The sequence below is a fragment of the Miniopterus schreibersii genome (assembly GCF_964146895.1).
Source record: "Miniopterus schreibersii genome assembly, chromosome: 2".
In the NCBI taxonomy this organism is placed as follows: Eukaryota; Metazoa; Chordata; class Mammalia; order Chiroptera; family Miniopteridae; genus Miniopterus; species Miniopterus schreibersii.
The window spans coordinates 127,326,378-127,351,599 of NC_138102.1; the positions used below are offsets into that span (position 1 = coordinate 127,326,378).

The 25,222-nt window shown below is 38.7% G+C and overlaps 1 protein-coding gene across 2 annotated transcripts in view; it reads left to right on the top strand.

Annotated features, from left to right (window-relative positions):
- The window catches only part of PTPRR (protein tyrosine phosphatase receptor type R), a 223,209-nt gene that overhangs the window by 16,958 nt on the left and 181,029 nt on the right, over positions 1–25,222 (top strand). For both annotated transcript variants that reach the window (XM_081128448.1, XM_081128449.1), the window contains exon 2: positions 2,116–2,405. In XM_081128448.1, the coding sequence (XP_080984574.1) occupies positions 2,116–2,405 (290 nt within the window). The remainder of the gene's footprint in view (positions 1–2,115; positions 2,406–25,222) is intronic.

Genomic DNA, 25,222 nt, shown 5'->3' on the forward strand with positions numbered 1-25,222 from the left:
TTCTATGTCATTTTTCATGCTATTGAGCATCCTTATAACCATTACTTTGAACTCTATATCTGATAAATTTCTTGCCTCCATTTTATTTAGCTCTTTTTCTAGAGATTACTCCTATTCATTTATTTGGGGCATATTTCTTTGTCTCCCCATTTGGGCTGCATCTTTGTGTTTGTTTCTATGTATTAGATAGATCTGCTACGAATCCCAGTCTTGGTAAGTGACCTTATGCAGTAGGTGTCCTTAGGGTTCAGTGGCACAGTCTCCTTGATCACCTAATCTGGGTGCTCCAGGAATGTCCCTTGTGTGGGTTATGTGGACCCTCCTGTTGTAATTGAGTCTTGATTGCTATTGGACCTTTTGTGCATGGAATCTACCCTCAGGCTGGCTGGCTGTGAGGCTCAACCCTGACCATGGCTTGTGAGCTGCTATGCAGGTGTTGACCACATGAAGTGGAACTTGCCTCAGCAGGGTTTAGTGCCTGCCGAGATCTCCCTTTGGATGTGCCACTTGTGAAGTTTATTGTCTTTTGCTCTGATGTTGTCTGAAGCTGGTCACTAGGTGTGATGTTTCTGGGCCTCTTGTGGGGGAGTCTGGTGCAGGTCAATCTCAGATGATGCTTGTGACAGTCCCTGGAAACCTGTTCAGAGCTACAAAGTGATCCATAGTTTGTGGCTGCCTCTACTGGGCCTGGGTGTGTGCAGAAACAACCAAGCTGTGCACCAAGGCTGACTTTTACTAACACCAGGCCCAGGGGGAGGTCAGCAAAAGGAGCAAAGCACCCTGAAATCTACCTCCATTTGCTTCCACTTGCCAAATGCCCATTAGGCTAAGTCACTGAAATAGCCTCTAGCCTTGAGTTGCATGAGGTAGGTTCACAGTGAGTCACCAGATAGAGGCAAGTGGTGCTCACTAGATTAATTCAGATTCACACTTGGTGCCAGTGCTGGGTCTGAGGTCACTCAGCAGATATTCCCAGATATACCAGGTCTAGCCTGCTACCCACTGGGTGCTCGGACACTTCTGTGTTGGGGCAGGGTCTCAGGAAATCATCACAGTGAGGCCAGCAGAGTTAATCAGGCCCAAACAGACCAAGATTTGGCCTTGTGAAGGGAGGGCTCTGCTCCAGGTAGGTGTTAGAGGGAAAAATGATCCCTGTACTATAGCCACACAACTCAGTCTGTCCCAAATTGTACCAGGAGAGTAATTTTCTATGAACAGTATGTGTATAGCTTTTTGTTGCCATAGGCATATCGAGGGAAAATCTGGGGTATCTATGGTTGCTAAGTACTGTGCTAGGGGCATTAATATGTTGTGATCTGTTCACTTTGGTTGTTATTTTATGTAAAATATCTTATGCTTGCTTCTCTAATGGGTTTTTGAATTACTGATAATCTTTTTTTTTTTGACTGATAATCTTTTTACTAACATATATGTTTTCTATTTCCCCCTGTCGCCAACGACAAGTAGGAGAAAGAGTTATTCAATTCAATGTATATTTACCTAACAGGAGAAATAAGGGTGAATGTATTACTTTATCTGGATGGCCATATTACTAAGTAAGAAGGAGAGAATGGCTATTGTTGTGTAACTGGAAGTTGCTACCACAATTAGTGTACTCAGGTTTCTGCCCTCAGTGAGCATAAAATACTCTAGGAGCATTTATATACATTTAATAATATAACCAGGATAAAATAAGTACAAAATAAGAATTCTATGAAATGCCATTGATTAAAAGGAGAAAAGCTTGAATATGATAGAAGTCATTGTCATTTGAGGAACAGGTAGGACATCCAGGAATAGAAGCACAACAGGGCGTTGGAACTTAGGTTTAGATAAAGGAGGAAATTCTTAGCTAAAAGAGGTACTAAAATATCTGATATATAGGACTTTTTCGAACTACACCCACTTCTGTCCACCCATAGTTTCTGAGATGCCTCATACTACCAAGTGTGTTCTGTTTTGAGGGGATAATGAAATGGGAAAAAAAGGAGACTTATCTAAATCCTTCACAAGTCTTAAAGCAGCTTAGAACAAAAAACTCTCCATATCAGATATTTCTACTCATCTTACTAAATAAGGTCTTTGATTTTTGTTTCTGTCTCTTCCTCTTTTCAGGGTGCTTTTCAGGAAATAATGACCACTTTTTGGCAATTCATCATAAAAAGAGTGGGAAGCCAGCATTCCTTTATCACCATTCACAAGATATTGAGAAGAGTCTGGATATAGCTCCACAAAAGATATATAAACATTCCTCTTCTGAAGCTCAAATAAGCAAAAACCACCAAGTTGTTAATTCAGCATTTCTTAGACCCGCGTATGATCCATCTCTCAATCTGTTGGCCGTGGCTGGTCAAGATCTTGAAGTTGAAAACCTTCCAATTCCTGCAGCAAATGTAATTGTGGTGGTAAGTATTGCACTTAACTGATGTTTATGCTAGTGTTTTTCTCTGTGGTTGATGATGGGGGGAAAAACTAATGATAAATAGTTATCTTTGGCTCTCAGTGATTTTTTTTTTTTTTTACCACAGCACTTCTCATTCTCTAATATTTCTTTTTTGTTATTTTATTATTGTCTCTTGGCTTCCTCCCGAATATGATGAGCTCATGGAATAAAAACCCTTGTCTATATTCTCTGTGCACAGTACAGTGCATGGTGCATAGTAGGTGCTTAATAAATATTTGAATTAAAAATTACTTTAGGAAGGCCATACAAGTATAGCAGATCATATCCTGCACTGAAGCTCCTGCCTTCTGTGATAATCTCTTCTAAGCAAATATGCCTTAATCTCTGTTTATATAAGTAAGCAATACTTATTAAAGGTCTTCTGGTCACTTGACTCAAATCGTAAGAAATGGAGAGTCTGCTGAAAGGAAAGAGATGTAGGTGGAGGATGATTTCCTGTCACTGGAGTAAATGGAATGGTTTGGGAGTAGTTGATGGATAATATTCCTAACATCACTGGACAAACATTGCTCTTTATTAGTCAAGATGGTGCAATGGTCCCATTGCTTGTATTCTTAGGGTATGCAACCCAGATCCGAGGTTCTCAGTTTGTGGCGGTATCAGGGTTTAAATACATACTGAGGTTGAAACACTGTTTAGACTATAGTCCCTCTCAAGTTTCAAATTACTATAGGAGGCTCCACATTAAAACTACACATCAGTAGCTAAGTGATTGTTACTGTGTTTCTGCCCCAAAATATAATCAAATATGTTGACTTTTAAGGCCATGATAATTTAATGAAGCTATGCTTGCATTTTGGCAACCTCTTGCTGCAGCAAATGTAATGAAATTTAACAAGCTTTTCTTCCTTTAAAAATTTTTTTTTAATCTGCTATATATAGGACATTTTACCTAGTATTGAGAATCAAAGATCCATTTATTGATGTTTCCAGCTAGCATACATTGAATATTTATTAGGATCCAGCCTTTATTTGGGGTATCTAGAAATAGAGACAAATGAAACGGAGTCTCTGATTTTACTTGAGAAATGTCTTGGGGGGAAATGTCAGTAATTCAATAAAAATTATTAATTGGGGACACAAGATGAGCTCTTGTTAAGAGAAAATCTGTGGGTCATTTGCCTCTTGAAATACTTGAACAAATTTTCTACATTTACATGAGTAACAGGTGTTCTGAAGGTGAAAGCCATGTATTCAGTGAAGATAAATGATGTTAATGATGTCGCTGTATTTGGATATGCCTGTGGTAAAGCTTGGGCTCATGGGAGATATTTTCTCTAGTAGCCATCATATACTCATAGTCATGAACTCTCAAAGTCACTGCGAATTATAGTTCAAGAGGTTTGTTCTATCTTGCAATGTCATGTACTGTCTAGTTAATTTAATATTATAGAGCATGAAAGGCATCAATGAGGAATTCTGGCATGTCATTTCACTTTCAGCTTATTTGTGGTTCGGAGATTCATGAAAAAGCTGAGCTTTTTCTTTTGGGTGATGATTACAAAGAGGCAATAGGCAATTTTACTGCATTACCTTCCCTAACCTCTCTTGATCTCATCTCTAACCATCTGTGACTTTGATAGTTTGCAACAACTGCTAGTGCTAATAGTTCCTGTAGCTCACTTACATTACTTATGCACATGGTCATTTAGTAGGAAAACGTGGGAGATAAGATTATTTTTAAATAAATCAATAATGTTCAGCTTACTAAAAAAACAGAGGATCAGCATTCAAGTATCATCTCGTTTGAAGGTTCATCTATCCAGAAAAGACATTTAAGAATGGAGTATAGATGATGAAAGGGAGATATTCTGGTGACTAAATAACTTTGATGGAATAACTGACGTGTGTTTGTGTGGCTAGGGTGTGTGCATGTTATATATTATATATATAGATATATACATATATGTACACACACAGAGGCTATTTTGTTTGAGGAATATTGCAGTGGTACCAAAGAATTATTTGTTGGATTAATTTTATTCCAAATGAGCCGTGTTAATAATTATCATTTTCTAAATTAGTTAAATTATGCGGATTTTTTTTCCAGCTAGAGTGAAAAGCCATTTCCTATACTCCAAAATGTTTATGTAATTTCTATAATCCTTCCTAGCTTAGAGGGATAGATCACGTTTTTCCTCCTCCTACATTTCTCTCTCTCTCTCATTTCTGACATCATTAAGACAGTGAGTTTTAGAATGAGATATATAACCAGGACGTGAAAGATGTATGTGTCCTTCCTTCCCTGATTCCTAATTGCTTCCACCAAGCATTTCATAAGAGCATTTGTCCACAAATGAAATGTTTTCTTTTTCTTCTTTGTTTTATAATCAGGAAAATCTGTAGTTTATTTACTCCAAGGACAGGACAGCACAATTAAAATGTTTACCCCAAAGAATGCCAATTATGTTCCAGAAGCTTAATTAAGAAACTGTTAATAGGATTTTTGTACAAATTCAATATAGAGGGAATGTGAATGTCTTTAAGGTTAGTGCTGTGGTAGAAGCCAAAACAACAGCAACAATGGCTTTAACCAAATGTGTGCTGGAAATCACATAGCTCTTATCCCTGGGTCCCCAAGATATTCATCAGGCCACAAGACCACAGCATGAGGAAGGAGGGAACCCAGGAGTGTCAGTGAGAATGGTAGAATGGAAGCAGCTGCAGGTCTTTGAATAAATTTGTGGCCAAGTGATAAAATTAGGCTAATTACCTCAAATCTAAACCACCTGCCCCACCCCTAGAGCACCCCTAAACACCCATAAACTGTATCTAGGAGGGGAGGTTACCTGAATAAAAATTGTGACACTATTAGCAAGCAAAGGAAGAACAGATGCCAGACAGCAGCTAAATGAAGCTAAAGCAGAGTATCTGGACTTCAGTTTTTGTTGAGACACAGTAGCTCCTTCAAAAAAATGAGGATATGAGGACTTAAAACTTAGCCTCAAAAATTCAATTCTTGTACAAAACAAGTAACAAGTCATACTCTAAATTCTCCAATAGTGGCAATAGGCAGCAAATTCACTTTGACATAGGAGAAAGTTAAGGTGCCTGATGCCTAGACTATTTGTCAATGAGAAGGACCATGATTTAGTGCAGTCTGCTGGACCCAAAATATTATGTTGCTAGACCACCTCAAATTTATGAAAGCACACTGTAGCTTATATATTTCTTTATGGTGACTGCTTATATAGTGGGAACAAGAAGGCTGTGTTGAGCTATAGGGAAGCAGGTGCATAACTCACAGAAAGTGTAATTCAACTGTAGGCTTTGGGAAAATTATGAATTATCATGTGTCAAGGGTATTTGGCTTTATTCGGGGTCAAATAGTAAATACCGAGCCCAAAATCCCAAATGGATGTAAGACACAATGTACTGTAATGTTGGGTGGGACTTGGATTTCTTCCAATACAGTCTGGGACACTTGTCCCAAGTTCCTAGAAGGAATGGGTATAAAAGTCTGAGATAAAAATCCCTGCCATGTTCTGATATAGTAGTCCATTTGTTAAAACAATCAAATTCTTTTCTTTGATTTTCAACTAAATGTAGTAATATAATAGAAACTTCTTTTCTGTCTTCCTTGAAAGTGGCATTTTTGTCTGTAGACCCTACCAATGTTGTGATTTGGGATTTGGTCTGTGTATTAGTTATCTGTTGTTCTATAACATATTACCTCAACATTGAGCATCTTAAAACAAGAAATATTTATTATGTTACACAGTTCTGAAAGTCAAGAATCTGGAAACAGATTAGTTGTGTGGTTCTGCCTCAGAGGTTAATGAAGTCAAGCTGTTAGCCAGGGCTGAGTCTCTGAATACTTGACTGAGCTGAAGGATTCACTTCCAAGCTCACTCGCATGGCTATTGCCCGGAAGCTTTAGTTCCTCAACATGTGGATATCTCCACAGGGCTGCTCACACACAGCATGTGAAGCGAGGGAGAGAGATATTAACCATACTGCCTTTTATGACCTAGTCTCCAAGTCACACACCATCATTTACACTTTATTCTATTCATTAGAAATTAATCACTAGGTCTATCTCACACTTACGGGACAGAAACTACAGAGGGAATGAATACTAGAAGGCAGGGATCATTGGAGACTATTTTAGAGTTTGGGTACCACAATCTTCAAAGCAAAGCTGGGAAATCACTGGGTTATGCCATTGCTTGTTATGTACTTCTACCTGTGAACTTCAGGAAAGGAAATTGTGTGAAGAAACCATATTAAAGAAGTGTCATCATATATAGTAGTGGTGGAAGAAATTATGTCAATAAAACTAGAACTTAAAACCTTCAAGCTCAAAAGAAACTCATGATTAGGTGCCAATTTACAGACAAAGAAATCAAGTTCCCAAATCAGAAACTTCCTCCAGGTTACACAGTTAGTAATAAGTGTGACAGGCAGAATTAAAATCCTAATTTTTCTGACTTCAAATCTCAAACATTTAAAATTTTACCGTAAGCTGTTTTCTTTGTATTTGGGAAGGTATTGTGAATCTTTTCAACAGAAACTTTAACTTTATGAATTACACTTCACTTAAGATAATGGTAATGTTAGTTTTTATTCTCTGAAAATACACTCATTGACAGCTAGATGTTAATGTTGGAGCCAGAGAGTAAAAGGCAAAAGACTCATGATGGCCATGGGTTTTTATTATGCATAATAATAATAAGTGAATTATACTGTCATTTCTATTTTATTTTTAAGAACATCTAGGGAAAAAATTCTGTAATCTTCTTTGGAAATTTGGTTAAATTTTTGCTTTTTTGTTAATTTACCCTAAATGTTTTATGTTAAACTCTATGATCTTATATAATCACCTTTTCTTTTATACCAAACATTTGCATTTTGGTAAGTTTAGTACTTAAATTCTCCAGATATTATTGTACCCCTGAAAAATAGTCTTGAAGTAGAATTTCCATTCTTGAGCTTGGCATCCTACCAGTCATACTGTCACCATCTGTTGCTTTTCTCCATTCCTAGATACTAAAGCAGCAAGGAGGATGCTTGAACACATGCTGGAAATGTTAGAGGTCAAGCTTAGGCAATGTCTATATGAAGTTTCAATACTGGACCACTTAGCACATCTGCTTGTTTTGGATCATTTAGACTCAACACTAAAATGACTGAAGTCTTAAAAGAACTGATTTAATTGATTATCACACTAATTGGACATTAACTGTCTTTATGTACAGAGAGTGTTGGAGTAATAGTTTTGTTTTGACTCCAAAAGTAATATACTTTCATAGAATTTCAGAATAGTTAGAAATATAGAGAAGGAAAAGAGGAAATAAAAGTAATCCTTAACTGTTACATAATAATGTCATCTTAATATATGTATCTATATAGTCTTTTATATATATGGGTGTAGACTATTTTTTACAAAAATATGGAATTTGTATACATAAAGTTTTGTATTTTCTTTACTTAGTTTATATTATAATTCATGTCGTTAACTATCTTTATATAGCATCATCTTTTTTTTATAGCTGCTAAAAAGAAAAAGGAAGAAAATGACCATTTTTGAAGGATTAGCCAAATGTTCACAGACAGTTTCTAAGATTTCAGGAAGAGTTGTGTTTGTGATATTTGTTTGCCCTCCTCTCTGGAAGTGCAGCCATGTGATTCAAATTCCAAGAGAACCTGAAAGTCTTCGACAACACTGAAATATGTGTCAAGACAATGAGGGCTAAGAATCTGTCTTATTCTGAGATTTCCTGGATTTCATTTATTAATGTCATCTAGTCAGTTATTTTGAATATCTTGGGGTTCCATATGTGTTTGTGGTCTGTAGTTCAGAAAACCCCCTAATCATCTCTTGCTCCCATTTCTGATCTAGTGATGCTGCGTTGCTGAATAATTTGATTATTTCCTGCCTGTAAACATAGCAACTAGAATTAGGTATTTAACCAGAACAGGTACATGTTAGTTCTTGGTGCTTTAAGTCATTAAGTTAACCTCTCTCTCTTTTATAGAACTGGTCTGTTTTTTTAAATAGGAAATATTGGGCAGAAAATTTCAAAATCTGTATTGGACAGGCCACTAGGCAAATTCTTTGAATGTAGGCTTTTAAAAATCAGCAACCATTTTCCATGGGCAAATGAATAAAAAAATTCTTCATATGTGACAAGCAATGGTATTATCTATATTCTTAAGTATAATTTTTAAAATTACGAGACCAAATGTACAATATCAAGTCTATGCCAAGCTGGATTATGAAAAATAGCTAAGTTATAAGAAGCACTATATTTTTGGTGAATAATTACTATACATAAGTAATGGAGACTGGAGTAGAATATGTAAGTAGTATCTGTAAGGAACCAATGTCAACAGAAAGGGACCAGGACTTGGCGAGTCTGCCCCAGCACAGTCTGGAATGTGTGGGTTCTTGACTTTGTGTAAGAAAGATTTCATGATATGAGTCCAGATGACTTCGAGAGTATATTTATTAAAGCTGGGGACAGTGAAATAAAGGAAGGGCTTAAGATAGAAAAGGCAAGATTATAGCAACAGGAGTGAGCCTAGGTGGAGCTGCCGTGGCCCTTTGGAAATGTGAGGATAAGTCAAGCCTAGGTTAGGTTTCATTGGCCCTTTAGAAAGAAAGTCACATAGGCAGAGAAGTGTGCCAGCTGGGTTGTGTGGACTCAGAAAACAAGTTACAGAGGCAAAAGGAGGGCCTCAGGGACAGGTTCAAGAGGTTAGCCCAGGATGAGCTGCCACTGCCCACTCCTCTCCTGGTTGCAAGTCTCCTGGGAACCCTTAGAACTTAGGAGAAAGAAAGCAAAGATACATGCAGGTGGAAAGAAGGGAGGGTGGCAGGTGCAGTTGTGCTCCAGAGAGATTGCGCACTGGGTCCTTTGTCTTAAGGGTTTTTATCTATTTTCTAAAGGCAGGAATTTCAGGGGAGGTCACAGGGGAGGATCTCAATAGAATACTCATCAACTTTCCAGGTGTGTCCTTTGATATGCTGATGAATCAAAATGAACTTATACAGGGATCTGGATCATTCTCTGGTTAGTTTTACTTCAAAGAATGTCACCAAAGAGGTCCCCGGGACCAAGGTCAATCTGCCCCAGCACAGTCTGGAATGTGTAAACCATTTTCTCCTAAGTGTCCTTGGTTGGGGGAGTAAGATCTTGTGGTTTATTATCTGACTGTGAATTGCTCTGGTGTTTACCTGTCTCAGTTTCCTCATTCCACTTGCCAAGGGATTTTCCTAGCTTCTTCAATATAAGTAGGAGCAACTGGATTCTCAGACATGCAAAAGTTTGAAATAGACACCTAATTCTTGCTTCTTGAAAAATTCATTCCTTCGAAAATATTGAGTGCCTCCTCAATAAAGCGGACTCGGAAGATACAAGAGTGACAAGATAAATAAGATTATTTCAGCTTTACAATTCACATTCTAATAGGAGAAAGACAAAATAAGTAAATAACTGAACATAATTTCAGATGGTGGTTAAGTGCAAAGAAGAAAAAACAAAGTTATGAGGCAGGGAGAAAGTGGAAGGGGCTATATTATATTGGCTATTTAGGGGTTCTGTTGGATAATCAGGGATACTTAGGGATTGAATCAAGATATAGCTCCCACATGGAAGCCATGTGGTAGAAGAAAAGTTTTGGAATCAGCAGAACTGTGCTGGAATGCCAAATCACATACTTACTAATCATGTTCCTGCAGTAACTTACTTAGCATCTCTGTATCTCAGTTTCCTCATTTGTAAAAAAGCGATACTAATAATATCCATCCTATGGAATTGTTGTGGGAATTGAATGAAATAAAGCATTCAAGGCACTTAGGGTCATGCTTGACACACAGTAAGTAAGATCTTTGTAAAAATTGGAGGCTATTCTTAGCATTATATGGAACAATGGAAATATATCTTTCTAGTCTTACTACCAAGAATACTTGTATTTCTCCTGAGCCTCTGGTTAGCTTATAATTATATCTTTCAAATGCTGTGAATTATGTTTCTCTCTTACTCTTGACTGCTAAAAAGCTGAGAGCTAAATTTGTGGTCTACCTCTAGCAAATGTGGAGAACTTTATTGAATGCTTTATTTATTTTGTGAACTAACTTCATTTTGGGCTGGATGTTTTCTTCACTCATTTTTCTTTTAACTCAATTTCCTTATTCCCATACTTTATATTCAATTTTATTTTGTTGTGTATGTGTTTCTGTAAGCTGCCATAAATCTTTTCTCTAATATATCCTAAACAAATAGTCACTATAACAAAATAGCAATCGGTATGGACATGTTGAGTCTGAATGTTACAGAGCAGGAAATACCCTTACAGGAAGAATTTGTTTACCCATCAGATTTGAAGCAATAAAATATAGTTCATATGAAAGAATTACATTGTGTTATAATGATCTGTTTGGCTCACAGCTCAGTAGGCTCCATCCCCAACCAATCCCAAAGTCAGGGACTAATCTTCATTCCCTTTGTGAGAAGTTTAACACAGTGAGAGCAGAATGGTTTTATTTTATTTTATTATTTTAATTGATTTTAGAGAGAGAGGAAGGGGGAGAGAGAGAAAGAGGGAGGGAGAGAGAGAAACATCGATTCATTGCCTCCCATATGAGCCCCAAACAAGGATAGAACCCACAACCTAGGTATGTGCCCTGACCTGGAGTCGAACCCACAACCTTTTTGATATATGGGACAATGCCCCAACCAACTTAGCCACCCAGCTCAGGCAGGAATGGTTTTAGAAGGAGACTTCCTGGGTTCACATGCCTGTTCTGCACTAACTATCTTTGAGATCTGGAGCAAGTCAATGAACATTCTGAGTCTTTGTTTCTTCATTATAACGGTAACTGTAATAGCTGACCTGGCTTCTTCCTTTGATTCTTTCTGGAATCAGTGAATTTGTGCTGTAAAGCATAACACATTGCCAACAATGTCAGCTGTCAAAATTGTGGTGGTAAATGATGATGTCAATTTTGTTGCTGATCTACTCTGATCTTGGGGTAAAATCCCAGTGTTGTAATAGGCTTCTTGTATTGTACAAATCTGGAAGCCAACAGCACTGCCCAGAGCACAGCCCACACAGCCACATATGGTGGTCCTGACTAAAACCTTGCTTATATTCCATTGCTAGTTACCTGGGCTCTTGACATCATCTTACAAACTGCACTTGCCTGGTCCCCGGCCTAAAAGTTTGTTGACCCCTTTAGAGTGGACTTGGGGTGTTCAGGTGGGAAAGAGGGTAGATCTGATTAAGAATCCAAGTTCCCACTGGAGTTTGTGCCATCTTTCAGGTGTCCTGGAGCAAGAAAAAGTTGCCAACTACCAACTCAGAATATAAAAACCACAATTGAAAGTTGATTATATTTCTTTTATTACCTGAAAGTAATATCTTTTGAAACTTGTACTAGAACTAGTTAATATTTGGAAAATAGCTCTAAAGAGACTATAAATGGTCTATTATCAGGCACCATGACAACTGAGAGTAAGAGTTTTATCTCAAGAAAACCGGCTTGCTGGGAACCTGGGGCCTGTTTTGGCCTCCATAGGGCTTGTCCTATCTATTTTGCTTTACCTTACAGGGTAATTGTCATGATGTCAGTCACAGAATGAGGTCTGAGAACGACCTGATCTCAGAGGAAAGGCAGCAGTGAATTGAAAGCACAATTGGTGTGGCAGCCTCACAGCTCTCTGACTATAACAGCCAGCGCTCGGCCACTCCCTGCATCCCATGTCTTGAAGATGAACCATGCCTGGGCCAGGCAAGCCCGTAGTAGCTCAAAGAAATGGTGTGTGAGGGAAGAGGGAGTGGGATGGAGTTCACACATGCTTAGACAGACAGTGTTAGTACAAGTGGAGAGGGTCAGCAATGAGACATTCCAGAGCAGTGGCTGTCAGTAAGTATCTAGTAAGTAGAATATTGGAAAGAATCGCCAATGAACTTACGAGATAAATTTAGAGTCACGCCTCCCCAAACCAGACTCCTTCATGAAATGCTGACATGTTGAAGTCTGCAATGACATGGCATAACACTCTAAGGAGTGGCAAAACGTTGGGGAAAATCTACTCTCCAGCAGAGTAACCTCACCTGCAGGGTCCTACTCATGAGACTCAGACAAACCCAGGGAGTCAAGCTGCTTGAACGTAGGAGGTACTGAGACAAAACTGAGATTATAAGTGATTCCTTAATAGAATTTGGAGACAAGAGTTTGGGTGCCACAGTAACTTTTCCAAGTCACTAAAGTGACTCAGTGTCCTCAGTCTGCCTGTAGACTAGTTCTGTCTTTGAACTCAGATCTCACAGCCAGCGCACACCTCTACCTGCTGGTAGCCATGGGCCATCTTCTTGCAAAACACCTACCTGCTACTCTTATCTGCTGAAAGACTGACCATCTTTTCCATCAGCCAGAATGCGCTAACACCTGCTCCGTGTTCACCTCTTGTCTCCTGCCCCCAGATGAAACTCTTTTTCACCTAAAGTTTTCTCAAATCTAATAATGTATTGATTGCCTTTAGGATCTTAACATTAGCCATACTATTAGTAGCTACTGTTAGAAAAAAAACTTTTATTTTTTAAAGGTATTGTTAATCCAAATGAAGAATAATTTAATGATAACCTAATAACTTATTAATAACCTAATACTTTATTTCAAAATTATTAGGGAATATCAAATAATAAGGATTCCACACACATAAGTACATACTCTAGGTAATTGAAGCTTACCTTTATAATTACGTAGGGATGTGACTCTTTTAAATTTATATAACACATTTCTCTATTTTTATTGTTATTTTAAAAATTAAGCCATACTTTTCCACAAGTTGCTTTTTAAATAATAGGTCATAGATATACCTCACAGTCTTTAGATATAAATTTGACTTATATTTTCTGAAAGGTTGCATCATTTTCAAGTTTGTATATGTCAAACACTTTCTTAAACTAGTCCTCAGATTCAGCGTACATCCATGTTGTTTGCAGTTTTCATTTCTTTGTGTATGTGTTTTATATTTGCCACTACAAAATTGCTGCAATAAACATCTTTGCTGCGGTAATCACCCTTGGAAAAAGAACACATGTATATAAATGTGCATAAATATATATATGTATATATATGTAATATACACATAAATACATGTTGCTTGTTCACTTATATCTACTTATATATTTTATATACATGAATGAAATATTACTTATCCCTAGAGTATTTTCATTAATATATTACCAAATTATTGTTTTTTGGACAGTTGTAGCAATTCACCCTCCCATTAGTAATGTGTAAAGGTGCCTGACTTGTTCAAAGTTAGCAGCAGTTAGTGGTTGTTCTTTTTAATTTTTGCTGACCAGGGGACTAAAAACCGTATCTCATTGTTGCTTACATTTGCATTTCTATGACTATGAAAAAGACTGAGCATCTTTAATGTGTACTGATGGTTGGATTTCCTCTCATGCAAATTGCTTATTCTTAGCTTGTGCATCAGGTTGGTTATCTTTTTTAACAATTTGTAGAAGCTCTTTTTTCATTGGGAGATAATCCTTTTGTCTGCCATATGGGTTATATATATATTTATTTTTCTTAAGCTGTCATTCTCTTTTTTTATGATGCCTTTTGCCATACAAAAATTTCATTGCTTTCTGTTCCAATGTTTGTATTTTCCTTCTTTAAAAACCAACCTTTGGCTCCCAGTGAAGGTGGCAGCGTAGGTAAATGTGATACTCGCATCCTCCCACACCCACGTCAAAATTACAACTAGCCACAGAGCAGCCAGCATTCAGAATGTCTCAGATCTAGCTGAATGGAAGCCCTACAATTAAGGATGGAGAGAAGAAGCCACATCGAGATGGTAGGAGGGGCAGAGACATGGAACAGGCTGGTCACATACCCACGCGTGGCAGATAAAAATCAGAGGGAAACCTCGGCTGCAGAGGTCCCTAAGGAGCTAGGGGTCCCAGCCCCACACCAGGCCCTCCAGCCCAGGGTTCCAGTGCTAGGAAGAGAAGTCCCCATAACTTCTGGCTGTAAAACCAGTGAGGTTTGTGGCTGGGTGAGACAGGGCTGCTGGAGTCCCAGAGAGTTCCTCTTACAGAGCCCGCACACGGACTCACTTGGAATCACTCCCTCTGAACTCCAGCGCTGGGGCAGCTCAGAAGGCACCAGGGACATACAGGGGCGAACTGAATTGTCTGGCATCAGGGCGGGAATTAGAGGGGTAGCTTTTTCTCAGACAGAAGTGCTGGCAGAGGCCATTGTTCCTTTAGTGAGCCCTCCCCCAAAAGAGCTGGGTGCCATATCTGGGTCTCCATCAACCTGGCTCCCCATGTTCGCCCACCTGGTGATTCCCTGAGACCCTGCCACACCAACTTTCGGCCCCACCCAAGCTGTTTCCAGGGGCTTTTCCATACAAATGGCCTGCCTTGGCTCATGCTTCAGCCTTCCCTAAAATTTCTCAAACACATAGAATGTGGCCTTGGCGCGCCCTACACCTCTCACTAAGTGGCCTCAGGCTCGGCACTGCAGCAGCCAGCCTTGGTTCTCTGCTTGGTCTCCCCTGGGCACCTCTAAGCCCACTGGACCCTATAGGAAACCTACTAAGTTAGGCCACTCTGGGAGATGTAGCAGCTCTACCTGATACATAGACACAAACACAGGGGGCCTGCCAAAATGAGGAGAGAAAGAAACATGTCTCAAGTGAAAGAACAGAACAAAACTCCAGAAAAAGAACTACGGTTATAATAGCCACCACTTATTGAGTTACTATCTGTGAATAGGCCCTGCTACCAAACTTAACTCATTTAGAGATTTTCATTGTCACACCTGTAGTCTTGCCCTAAAACAAATGGAATGATTGACTTGGTAGGCATCAGGATGATTCTGCCATCTTTATTTGAAAGACATTTAAGATGGGTAGTATACATCATGGGCCAGCCCTGGAGCCAGGCTTTGAACTTGGGCAGACCCTTTCAAGTGTCTGTACACTGAACACCCCTGTGTTCATAAAACCTATTTATGTACCATTACATAATCTTATATAGAAATAACAGTAACTTATTTTACAAGCACGGAATAAAAGGTATATCTGAACATAAGTTCTATTTACATTTGTATTTCAAATGACCTTTAAGAAAATAAAATGAACTTTAAAAAATTAAATATTACTCCAATCAGTTCTGTTCATAGTCTTTGTGAAAAATCTATATGGGTGTTGTCAGAGCAGGGAAAATTTTTCCCTCTACCCTTCTTGAGTTTTTATGGCTGGACTAATAATGAAATTGACACAAGACCAGATTAACAGGAGAAAACCCAATTTAATATGTGCACATGGGAGATCATAAATGATGCTCAGAGAAATGATCAAAGCAGGCAGCCATTTATACTTTTTAGACAAAGAAACAATAAATTTTTGAAGAATTGACAGGCCAAAGACATTTAGGTTTGGGTGCTCATTAGTAAAGACTCTAAAGAGAAAGAGGGTTTGGGGTAGTGAATTAATAAAAAGTAACAAGTTTGTTTACATGGGTTTTTTGGCTCTGAATTCCTTCAGTCTGGAGATAAGGGTGCCTCTCAGCACCTGTGGAGCAAAGCGGGCACCTTGCACAGGGGAGGTTTATTTCTTGAATTCAAGGAGACAAAGGAGAGTCATCATGTTCTTTCTTCACCTGCTTTTCAAGTAACTTATATTAAAAATAATCAATATGCCATCGTGAGTTATTGGGGCAGCCTGCCTTGGATCCTGACAATGCAGAGTTAAATAAAATTAGTAAATTTATTTTCATTGGTTTTTATTCGGAAAAATGAAGGCTATATTTTAAAAAATAGATTCAAAAGGGGCACTCTGAAAGCCAGTAAGTACCTCTCTAAATTCTTCCAGCCTTCTCCACCGACCATTATTTTACCCCTTGTGGGAATGAGGCCAAGGTGTGATATGAGGTGATAAGAGATTCTGCTGCTCAAAAATATATACTCTAGTAGCTTTTCACCATCTAAACTTCTACCAGTAGAGAAAAATTTACTCTCATAAGGGCACTGAATTTCCATGATATTGGGATGAATAAAGCCTTGATTTTCTAGATATTGCCAACAAAAATTTTATTTGTACAGCATGCCTTATAAATACTGGCATAATAATGGATATTGCTATACCAGAGGGGCTATAGGTCCCTAGCTTTGTCCTAAGGGAACAAACGAGGCTTCAGATACATAATTTTGTCCACAAAGAGAAAGAGTAATCTAGGTCTGGAATAGACTCTAAACAGCCAAGCCAGGCCAGGGGCTGGGGGAGAGCTGAGCAGTCAGAGTACAAAGCACAGGATATAGAGCCCTAAGAGGTGGGAGGGGGTGTGAGGGTGATTGATGTAGGGACTGCTCTGAAGACAAACCGCTCTTATATCCTACTCTTCACTCTGGTTCAGTTTACTGCTTTTGAATTGTTTGGCAAAGTCTCCATTAGCCAGAAGGGTCGCATGCTCATAGTCTATGAGCTGAAGTGAGTCCACAGATGAGTCTGTTGGCCTGAGGGGTTTGAAGGGAATCTAGGGGAGTGCCCTCAAGCCGGGCCTGAAACCTGGTTTGCACAGGCCCTACCATCGAATGATCTCTCTCCTTTACTCCATGGATTTCCAGTCTAGCTCCTGAAATTCTTTTGCGTTTGTGACACTGGTTTTGGATTTGAGTCCACGAAACAAATATCCCAAGTATTGGTTGTATTTTTAACCTAGTCCAAAATTTATACATGTCCTTTGCCTGTTTTCTCAGGGTCAAATCTGTGAATTCATGCCACTTTGCATATTTTCTGCTCAGTGAATGTGACAGTACTGTTAAAGCCTTGATGGAAATGTCACTGTGCATCTTTGCGAAGCCTGGAGCTTGCTGAATACCATGAGCACACGGTCTGAAGCTGTGATAATTAGGCCTCCTTTAACAAGCATTTGTAACACAGTGTGTACTAGACATGATGGTTGTCAGGATGTCTTAAGGAGAGTGGACTTTTCTGGAAGCTTCTCATCTCCTGACATTCTGGTGACAGGAGGTTGTATTATAAATGTAACGCATTCCCAGTGTCAGAAGCATCTGTTCCCCGCTATCTTTGAGGGACTAGGGCTTGGAGATCAGACCTAAAGATTTTCATTGTTGTTCTTCCCATTGAGCTGCAAATTTATTGAGGCTTTGTTGGAAACTGTGAATCTATAGTACAAAGGGTAAACAATAAAGGGGGAACAAAAACATTTTCCATTGATTGGGCTCCCACTCTTCATTAGGCACTGTGGTAGTGGCTTTTAATCCTCAATCTCCTAACTCTAAGTGGTATCATTATTCCCATTTTGTAGATAATAACGTTGAGGCTCATGGTGGTTGTCACACAGAATGTATCTTGCTTGATTTCAAAAATGGTATTCTTTCCACCATGTGTCTCTGCATTGCTTCTCATTTGTGGGCTTTGTAATGATCTGGCCAGGACTGGGGATAATTGACAGCTATACTCCTGGGCTCCTAACAGGAGCAGAATTATTCATGCAGGGAAGGTCAAGGGCCTTCTAATAGGTAGGTTCCCCCAGGGCCAAAAAGCTCTGCAATTCATGGCCTGAGTCTGGAGATAAAGTTACTTCTCTGACGTTCCCACAGCCTTCTTTCTGGACCAGAGGAGGGTGGATGCTCGACTTGGGGAAGTTCTGTGTTGCTAGGTTCATTTCCTGGGGCTGCTGCAACCAATTTCCATAAACGCCGTAGCTTAGAACAACACAGATTTATTATCAGATAATTCTCGACATGAGAAGTCCAAAATCAGTCTCACTGAGCTAAAGTCAAGGTGCCTGCAGGGCCAGTTCCTTCTGGAGGCTTTGGGGGAGAACCTGGTTGCTCGCTTTTTCCAGTTTCTAGATCTCCCTTGCATTCCCTGACTCATGCCCCTTGCTAGCAATGACATTCTTCTGACCTACCCACGTATTATCACATCTCCTCTCTCTGTGACTATGACCTTGCTGCCTCTCTGTTGTAGGAACTCTTGTGATTACCTGCAAAATCCAGGATAATTTCCCATCTCAAGGTACTCAACTTGAGCATATCTGCAAACTACCTTCTACCATGTCACTTAACAGTCATAGGATTAAGATGCTGACATTTTGGAGGTCTGTTATTCAGCCCTCAGGAGTCACTGACCCTGGAGATTGCTTAATTGGTAATGAGAACCCACTCTGGGCAGCTCAGGACTGCCCCAGTATCTCCTGAGACATAGCACCCAGAGTTCCCCTCATGTGTTCTTCCCCATGGCACGGGTGCGAGTGGTGAGGTGGATTTGTGCTCCTCACTGTCAAACGGCGTTTGCAAATGACTAGACCTCAAGATTGATTCAGCCCTTAGATATGTTTTGTATAGACCTCACAGTGCATTTTTTTCTTAAGTGAAGAATTTTATACAAAAATTTACATTTTAATTATTTCTTTAAAAATTGGGAGGCCAGGCACCACAGTGCCACATTTTCAAATGGCTGCATAATGACTTCCACTGTTAGTCAAAATATGTGCTCTCCCTTTAACCTAGCCCCTGTCACTGTCTGATGCTGAATTGCATCTGGGTTGTTTTGTTCATTTACTTTAGTCGCTTGGGCCCTGCAGTTTAAATATTTGAGTTCACAACCGTGATTCTAAAACCACAGCATTAACATGTGCATTAGAGAACATTTGCTCAGGTAATTTAGGCAGGGACAGTAACTCTCTCTGTACATGCTAGAAAACGTTGTGTTAATCCCTAGGTGTCTAGGCAAAGCAGAGAGCAAGCCTTGTCACCCAGCCATCGTCCTAACATCTGAAGATTGATTGGATCTTCCCTTTGGGTATTTTTTAAAAATTTCCTTTTTGCAGCCTGACTCCCAGACTTAATCCATCAACACCTGAGCCTGGCCTTCCTAATCATCATTTTAGTATTCCTTCCATCTCAGCAGAGGAACAATTTTCTATTTGTCATTCAGAAAGTGACCATCCTTTCTCTCTTCCTAGAGCTGTCTCATAAGGTTCTATATCAGTGTCTTAACATTAGAATCTACTTTATTCCAAAAAAAACCCTTTCACAGTCATTATGTCCCCAGTCTCAGAGAGTGGCTGACATATAATGGGTGTTTACTAAATGTTTGTAAATGACGTCTAAATGCTAATGACAATGATATTGATAATAATAGCTAACATTTATGAGAATTTAGTTATGAATGACTGTTGCATCTTTCACTGAAGTAGCAATTGCAGTCCTGATAGGGACAAGTTCACTGTGAGTGCCTTCCTTCCCACACGCCCTCAAAAGGCGATTCTACTGATCATGTCACCCTCGGTTCCTGGCCCCAGCCGATGGGACCACAGGAAGATTCCTAAGCCAAGGACACCCTATTCCTTAGCTGCCCAGGAGCCTGTGACGTGGCCTGTTGTGAAGAGCACTCCTGGTAAACAAGCCCAGCCCTTTAGGGTTTTTTCCTTTTGAGAACTCCAACCAAGAGAAACCATGTGTCTAAAGTTGGCAGTGGATGCTTGAGCAAATGGGTCATCTCCCAGTCTGGCCACATGCAAGATGATTATGCAGAAATAATGCAGCCACTGGAAGATGGAGGAGAATTTTTAGGAGGCTTGCCTATTTTTAAATGGCTATGAAATTTCCTTTTGTATCTTTACAACTTTTCTCTTCTGCCTTTAACTCAGAGAGGCTATTCATTCTTTATCATTAAAAAGCTTGCCTGGAACATAACCTTAACCCAGGATCCTAGCCTGGCAGGGGAATTTAATGAAGGTGGGCTTGTGGAGTAATAGTGTTGCCAAAGTGAAGACCAAAGGAAATCAAGAGTTCTGAGGGCTTCAGGTACCACAAACTCCCATCAAGTCTTTCCCAATAGAATTGGGACTCAACAGGTTTAAGTGTCGAATATTTTCCAGCATGTTCAGTTTCCTAAATCTTTTGTTTCTAAATGGAAAAAAAGTAATGAAAATATCTGGGAAGTATTTCACCCTGTTGTAGAGCAAAAAAAAAGGCAGCTATTGGTTCACTAGAATTATTGGACTGAAAAGGGTGTCAATTAAACAAAAGGAAACTATTAAAACGTAATTGGGCATTTTAGGAATCAACTTGCTAAATTTGAAAAGATTGCATTTTTAGTTTTAGAATATGCTTCCTGGAAGAGCTACCTTCAAAGTGGGCATAATCTTTATAAAATAGCCTTGACATTAATTTTTCATGAATTAAAAAGCATGCTAGAGGATTAAAGCAGAATAATAGATGTAACGTTACATAAAAGTAGGATGCTCATAAATCATTTATGACTTCCTTGCTCATTAGAACTTGGCTTCTTGAATCTTAATTGAAAACTGGTTTGACTATATTGTTGAAAAAAATAAATTGGTTATTCTGATAGCAGACAACTTTCATGAGGAAGTTAATTAATTTTAGGAGGCTGAGAGCCCAGTGTGTGAAACATACACAGTCATGTTTGGTCATGGGACTTTATTTAATTACAGTCGTCTTGTGGTCAGTGCACATTGTTTATATTTTATCTTCATTTGATCAATGCTAGTTAGATACAGTGTAAATTAGTGTGAGCTATGATTATATATAAAAGCAAAAGTAGGGTCAGGGCTCAAGTACAGAACAGGGTGCTTGTTTGATAAGAAAACATATTCTACAGCAACCTTGACACTAGATCAATCCTCACACCATCCTGTTTCTATCTTGATATTATGTTTATTCACTTATCAGTTGCTATGATGAACTTGGACATGTTTTACATCCCAGATGAGCTATTATAAAAGGTAAATTAGTTGATCTTTCTTTTCTTTCTGATAAATTAAGCAATGGGTGAGATGGCTGGTATACTTTATTTGTTCTGAAATATTTCTTTAATTTTTATCCTTTGAATTTTCTAACCATATTAGTTGTCTTCTTTAATACAAATAATTAGGTCTACTAGTTACTGAACACTTGACAACACTAGTTATATACCTACAAATCCGTGAAAGAGGCTTCACTGTCTTCATTTTACAAATGAGGAAACTGAGGCCCATATACATCACCAATATACAACTTATCCAGACCCGTAAAGCTAATCGGTGCTGAAGGTAGGATCCACACTTGTGGAGACAATAGCTTTAAGTAGGCCCAGGGGAATTTCCCCAAGCTCTTGTAAATTTTTGTAATCCACCGCTAATCATAAACTTTGCCATGATGACGATGCATTGGTGTGGGAAACAAATGTCTGGTCATGAGCAGTTCTGATTATATTTGCTTTGTTCCCCCACTCTCTGGCCGGATGTCATTCTGTCTAAAACTCCTCCTTAAATGAGCACAACAATCTGAGAATCATTCCATTCTGAACTTAAGTTTACAGCCTGGCTTTGAAATCCAAATTTTATTTTATAAGAACGAGATTAGAAAGGCAGTAGCCAACTCAGGCCACCTGCTTATGTCCTCAGTGCTGTGTTTGGAAGAATCCTCACATAAAGGAGGAGCTGATGGCCCTTTAACAAGATCATAGCTCTATAGGCAGATGAGTGTAATTTGGGATGGGGAGAATGGATACATCTGCTTATTCAACCCCAGGACTAAACAAAGGTCTCCAAGTGACCTGAATGAATTCAGCATCACCCAGAACACAGTCCTGACTGGGATCAATCCCAATCATTCCACAAGGCTTTGGGAAATTTGCATAGATGCCATTGGAATTCAATCTGTACAAAGATATTTGGAATAGAATGTCCCAGCCATCATATGGTTTATAGATTTCACAGTCTGACTGATGACCTCTAGAAAAGCTTATCCTATTTTCATTTGCCAGGCAGTTTCTCAAACTCAACTTTATAGCTCTATAGGTTTATCAAAACCTTTGGGAATTTGAAAATTAAATACTTACCAGTTTTGGAATGGGAAAGACCATTCCAAAACTAGTTTTATGGAAACCCATGGCAAAAAAAAAAAAGGTTTAACCATAACATTAACAAAGCTCTCAGAGACTGCTATGCGTTCTCCCTGTGTCCTCCCTGGCTGGCATTTTCTCCCCATGTGGGTATCTCCGCTTTTATTCCCTGCTAGGTCAAGGGGAGCTTTTTTATGATGCTTTCTGATCACTGTTAGTTTGCATCAATCTCGCCCTGTTCTAAATCTTATTGCACAAGTCCTTAACTTATACAACAAATTTTTTATGTACGAAACACTGCTTCCAACTCTGGGAATCCAAAATAAAATGCTCTCTTTTATTCTAGTGGAGAAAGTCAGTACATGCATACTATTTCAAGCACTGGTTAAGTTCTAGAAAAAAATAAAACTGAGCAAGCAAATAGAGACTGATGTGGAGACCTGGCTTACATAAACTGGCCAGGGAAGGGGCTTCAGTCTTCCACCCTGTCTAGCACACACAGATTACATAGTAGAAACTCAGTAAATATTAATTGCATTAAATACTCAGTCAGTGCTTGTTGGCCAGATGCTTGTATCTAATGTGCCTTAACTTCCCTGACTAGGTTTCATATTCTTTATGAAAAAAAGACTGCTTCTAACATTTATTTTTAAATTCCTATAAAACATTATATAGAGCTAAGCTTAGAAAGAAAGCAATAAGTATTTGGGTAAACCCAAATCTGATCATGAAGTTCTCATAGATACGTGTGAACATGCATAAATAAAGTAGTTATATACACACAGTAAGTGTGGGTCATGGAGGACCCAGTAAAGGTGTATTTGACATTATTGCAGAAGTTTCCAGAATGTAACTATCTATCTATAAAAGTAGATTTTCTAGGTACATATATAGTGTCAGAAATGCACATAAACCTTTTGATATTTCTTCAGTTGACAGGGACTCTGAACTCCTTAGGTTTTAGTTGTACCAACTTGGTGTGTATCAAATAATCAAAATTATATATGATCCCATTTAAGAAAACATTTCTTAAAAGAGTGTATTTATGTATTTATGCTTGTGATTATGTTGAAAAGCTGAAAAAATATTTTGCATAGGATATAGGTACTTCTGCATCCATTTGCTAAGTTTAACTCTTACTCCTGGTTTGCATTTTCTAAAAATGATGTTTGCCTGCACAAGATGGCACGCAGCCTGTGGAACTCGAAAGATATGCTTTCACAGTGCTGAAAAGCTTCACTGTGTCTTCTTCCCAGAAGCAACCCCAGTGTCCATTGTGTCTTTTTCTGGACAGTATCCTGGTGTCCACTATGTCTTTTTCCGGAAACTGTCTCAGTGTGGATTTTATGAAAGGCAAGATCTATGAAATCTTTATGAAAATGAATAGTCTGAACATAAACCATGAAGTTTCAAAAAAATCAATGACTTGAATTGAGCAAATAATGTTTTCAGAATGAGGAAGGAAAAAAATAACCAGAACGATTATTAAAATAGCTGGAAAGTAAAAAGAAAATAAATTGAGTTGAGATCCACCAGAACGTTTCCTGAGCTCTTGCCTTGTGGTTATCGCTGTAACAGGTGGTTGACAAAAGGCAGATACATGAAAAGTTCCTCTGTCATTAAGAAGATAGTAAATCATTTGGGAGAGAAGACTTGCATACAAGTCCATGCTCGCCCAGTGCCAAGGTCTTGATGTAATGAGTTTTCAGCCTCACTCTCAGCTAATAAACTTGTTTCCTATTTCTCAGAAAAAAATAGAGATCATCACAAAGGAATTTCCTACACTTCCTGTCTGCTCCTCATGTCTCTAAACATCTCTGGATCCATATATCTCCTTTCCTCAGATCCCAGAGAAAAGATAATTTTCTATCCAAAGTAAATCCTGTGCCCCAAACTCATGCCCCTCCACTCCAGGAACTTGCTCCATCAATTACCACCCTCCCTGAGAATCTTCAGCCTCCCTCTTCACTACGATTTTTCTCTCACCACATAAACATATCCTCACATCATAAAACAGAATAGCACAATGATAACATTAATAACAAAAAACTTCTCCCCTGATCTTATGTCATTTGATGTCCACCCTGGGTACATATTGGATCCCCTGAGATCTCTGGAAAAAAAACCCCTGACACCTGGGGTCCAATTCAGGTCAAGGGAACTAAAGCCTTTGAGTAGTGTGGCCCAAGTATTGGTATTTTTAAAAAATATATTTTTAATATGTTTTTATTGATTTTAGAGAGAGGAAGGGAGAGGGAAAGAGAGAGAAAAACATTTATTGGCTGCTCCCTGAACGTGCCCTGAATAGGAATCAAACAGGCTACCTTTCAGTGCATGGAAGGATTCTCAATCAACTGAGCCATACCTCCTAGGGTCCAAGTGTTCGTATTTTTAAAAACTACTCTGCTGATTTTAATGCACAGCCAGAGTTTAAAAACATTGGCCTACACAATCTTATTTCTCTTCTTCCCTTAAAATCCAGTCTTCTATAATTCTTTATTTCTATTATATTTCAAGCATTCGCAAATATAACATCTGTTGGAGAGTAAAGACACATTTAGATGATGGAATTAGCAGCAATTGGTAAAATATTGGGTATCCTGGTACTAACAACTGATGCTTAAGCCATTGGTGCCATTTATTGAGATAAGGAATACTGGAAGAAAATCATGTTTGTAGGGGAAAAGTCAGTAGTGAAGTATTAGATGTGTTAAATTCAAAATGCCTATAAAACATGTATCTGGAACTATAGGTAGTTACCAATATTCAGTTGGTTATATAGGGCTAAAGCTCAGGGGATAGACCTGTACACACAAAAAAATTAGTTTAGGGAGTCATTAATATACAGTGTAATTGGAGATTGAGTGGATCACATCAATCCAAGAAGAGTGAGAATCTAAAAGAACCT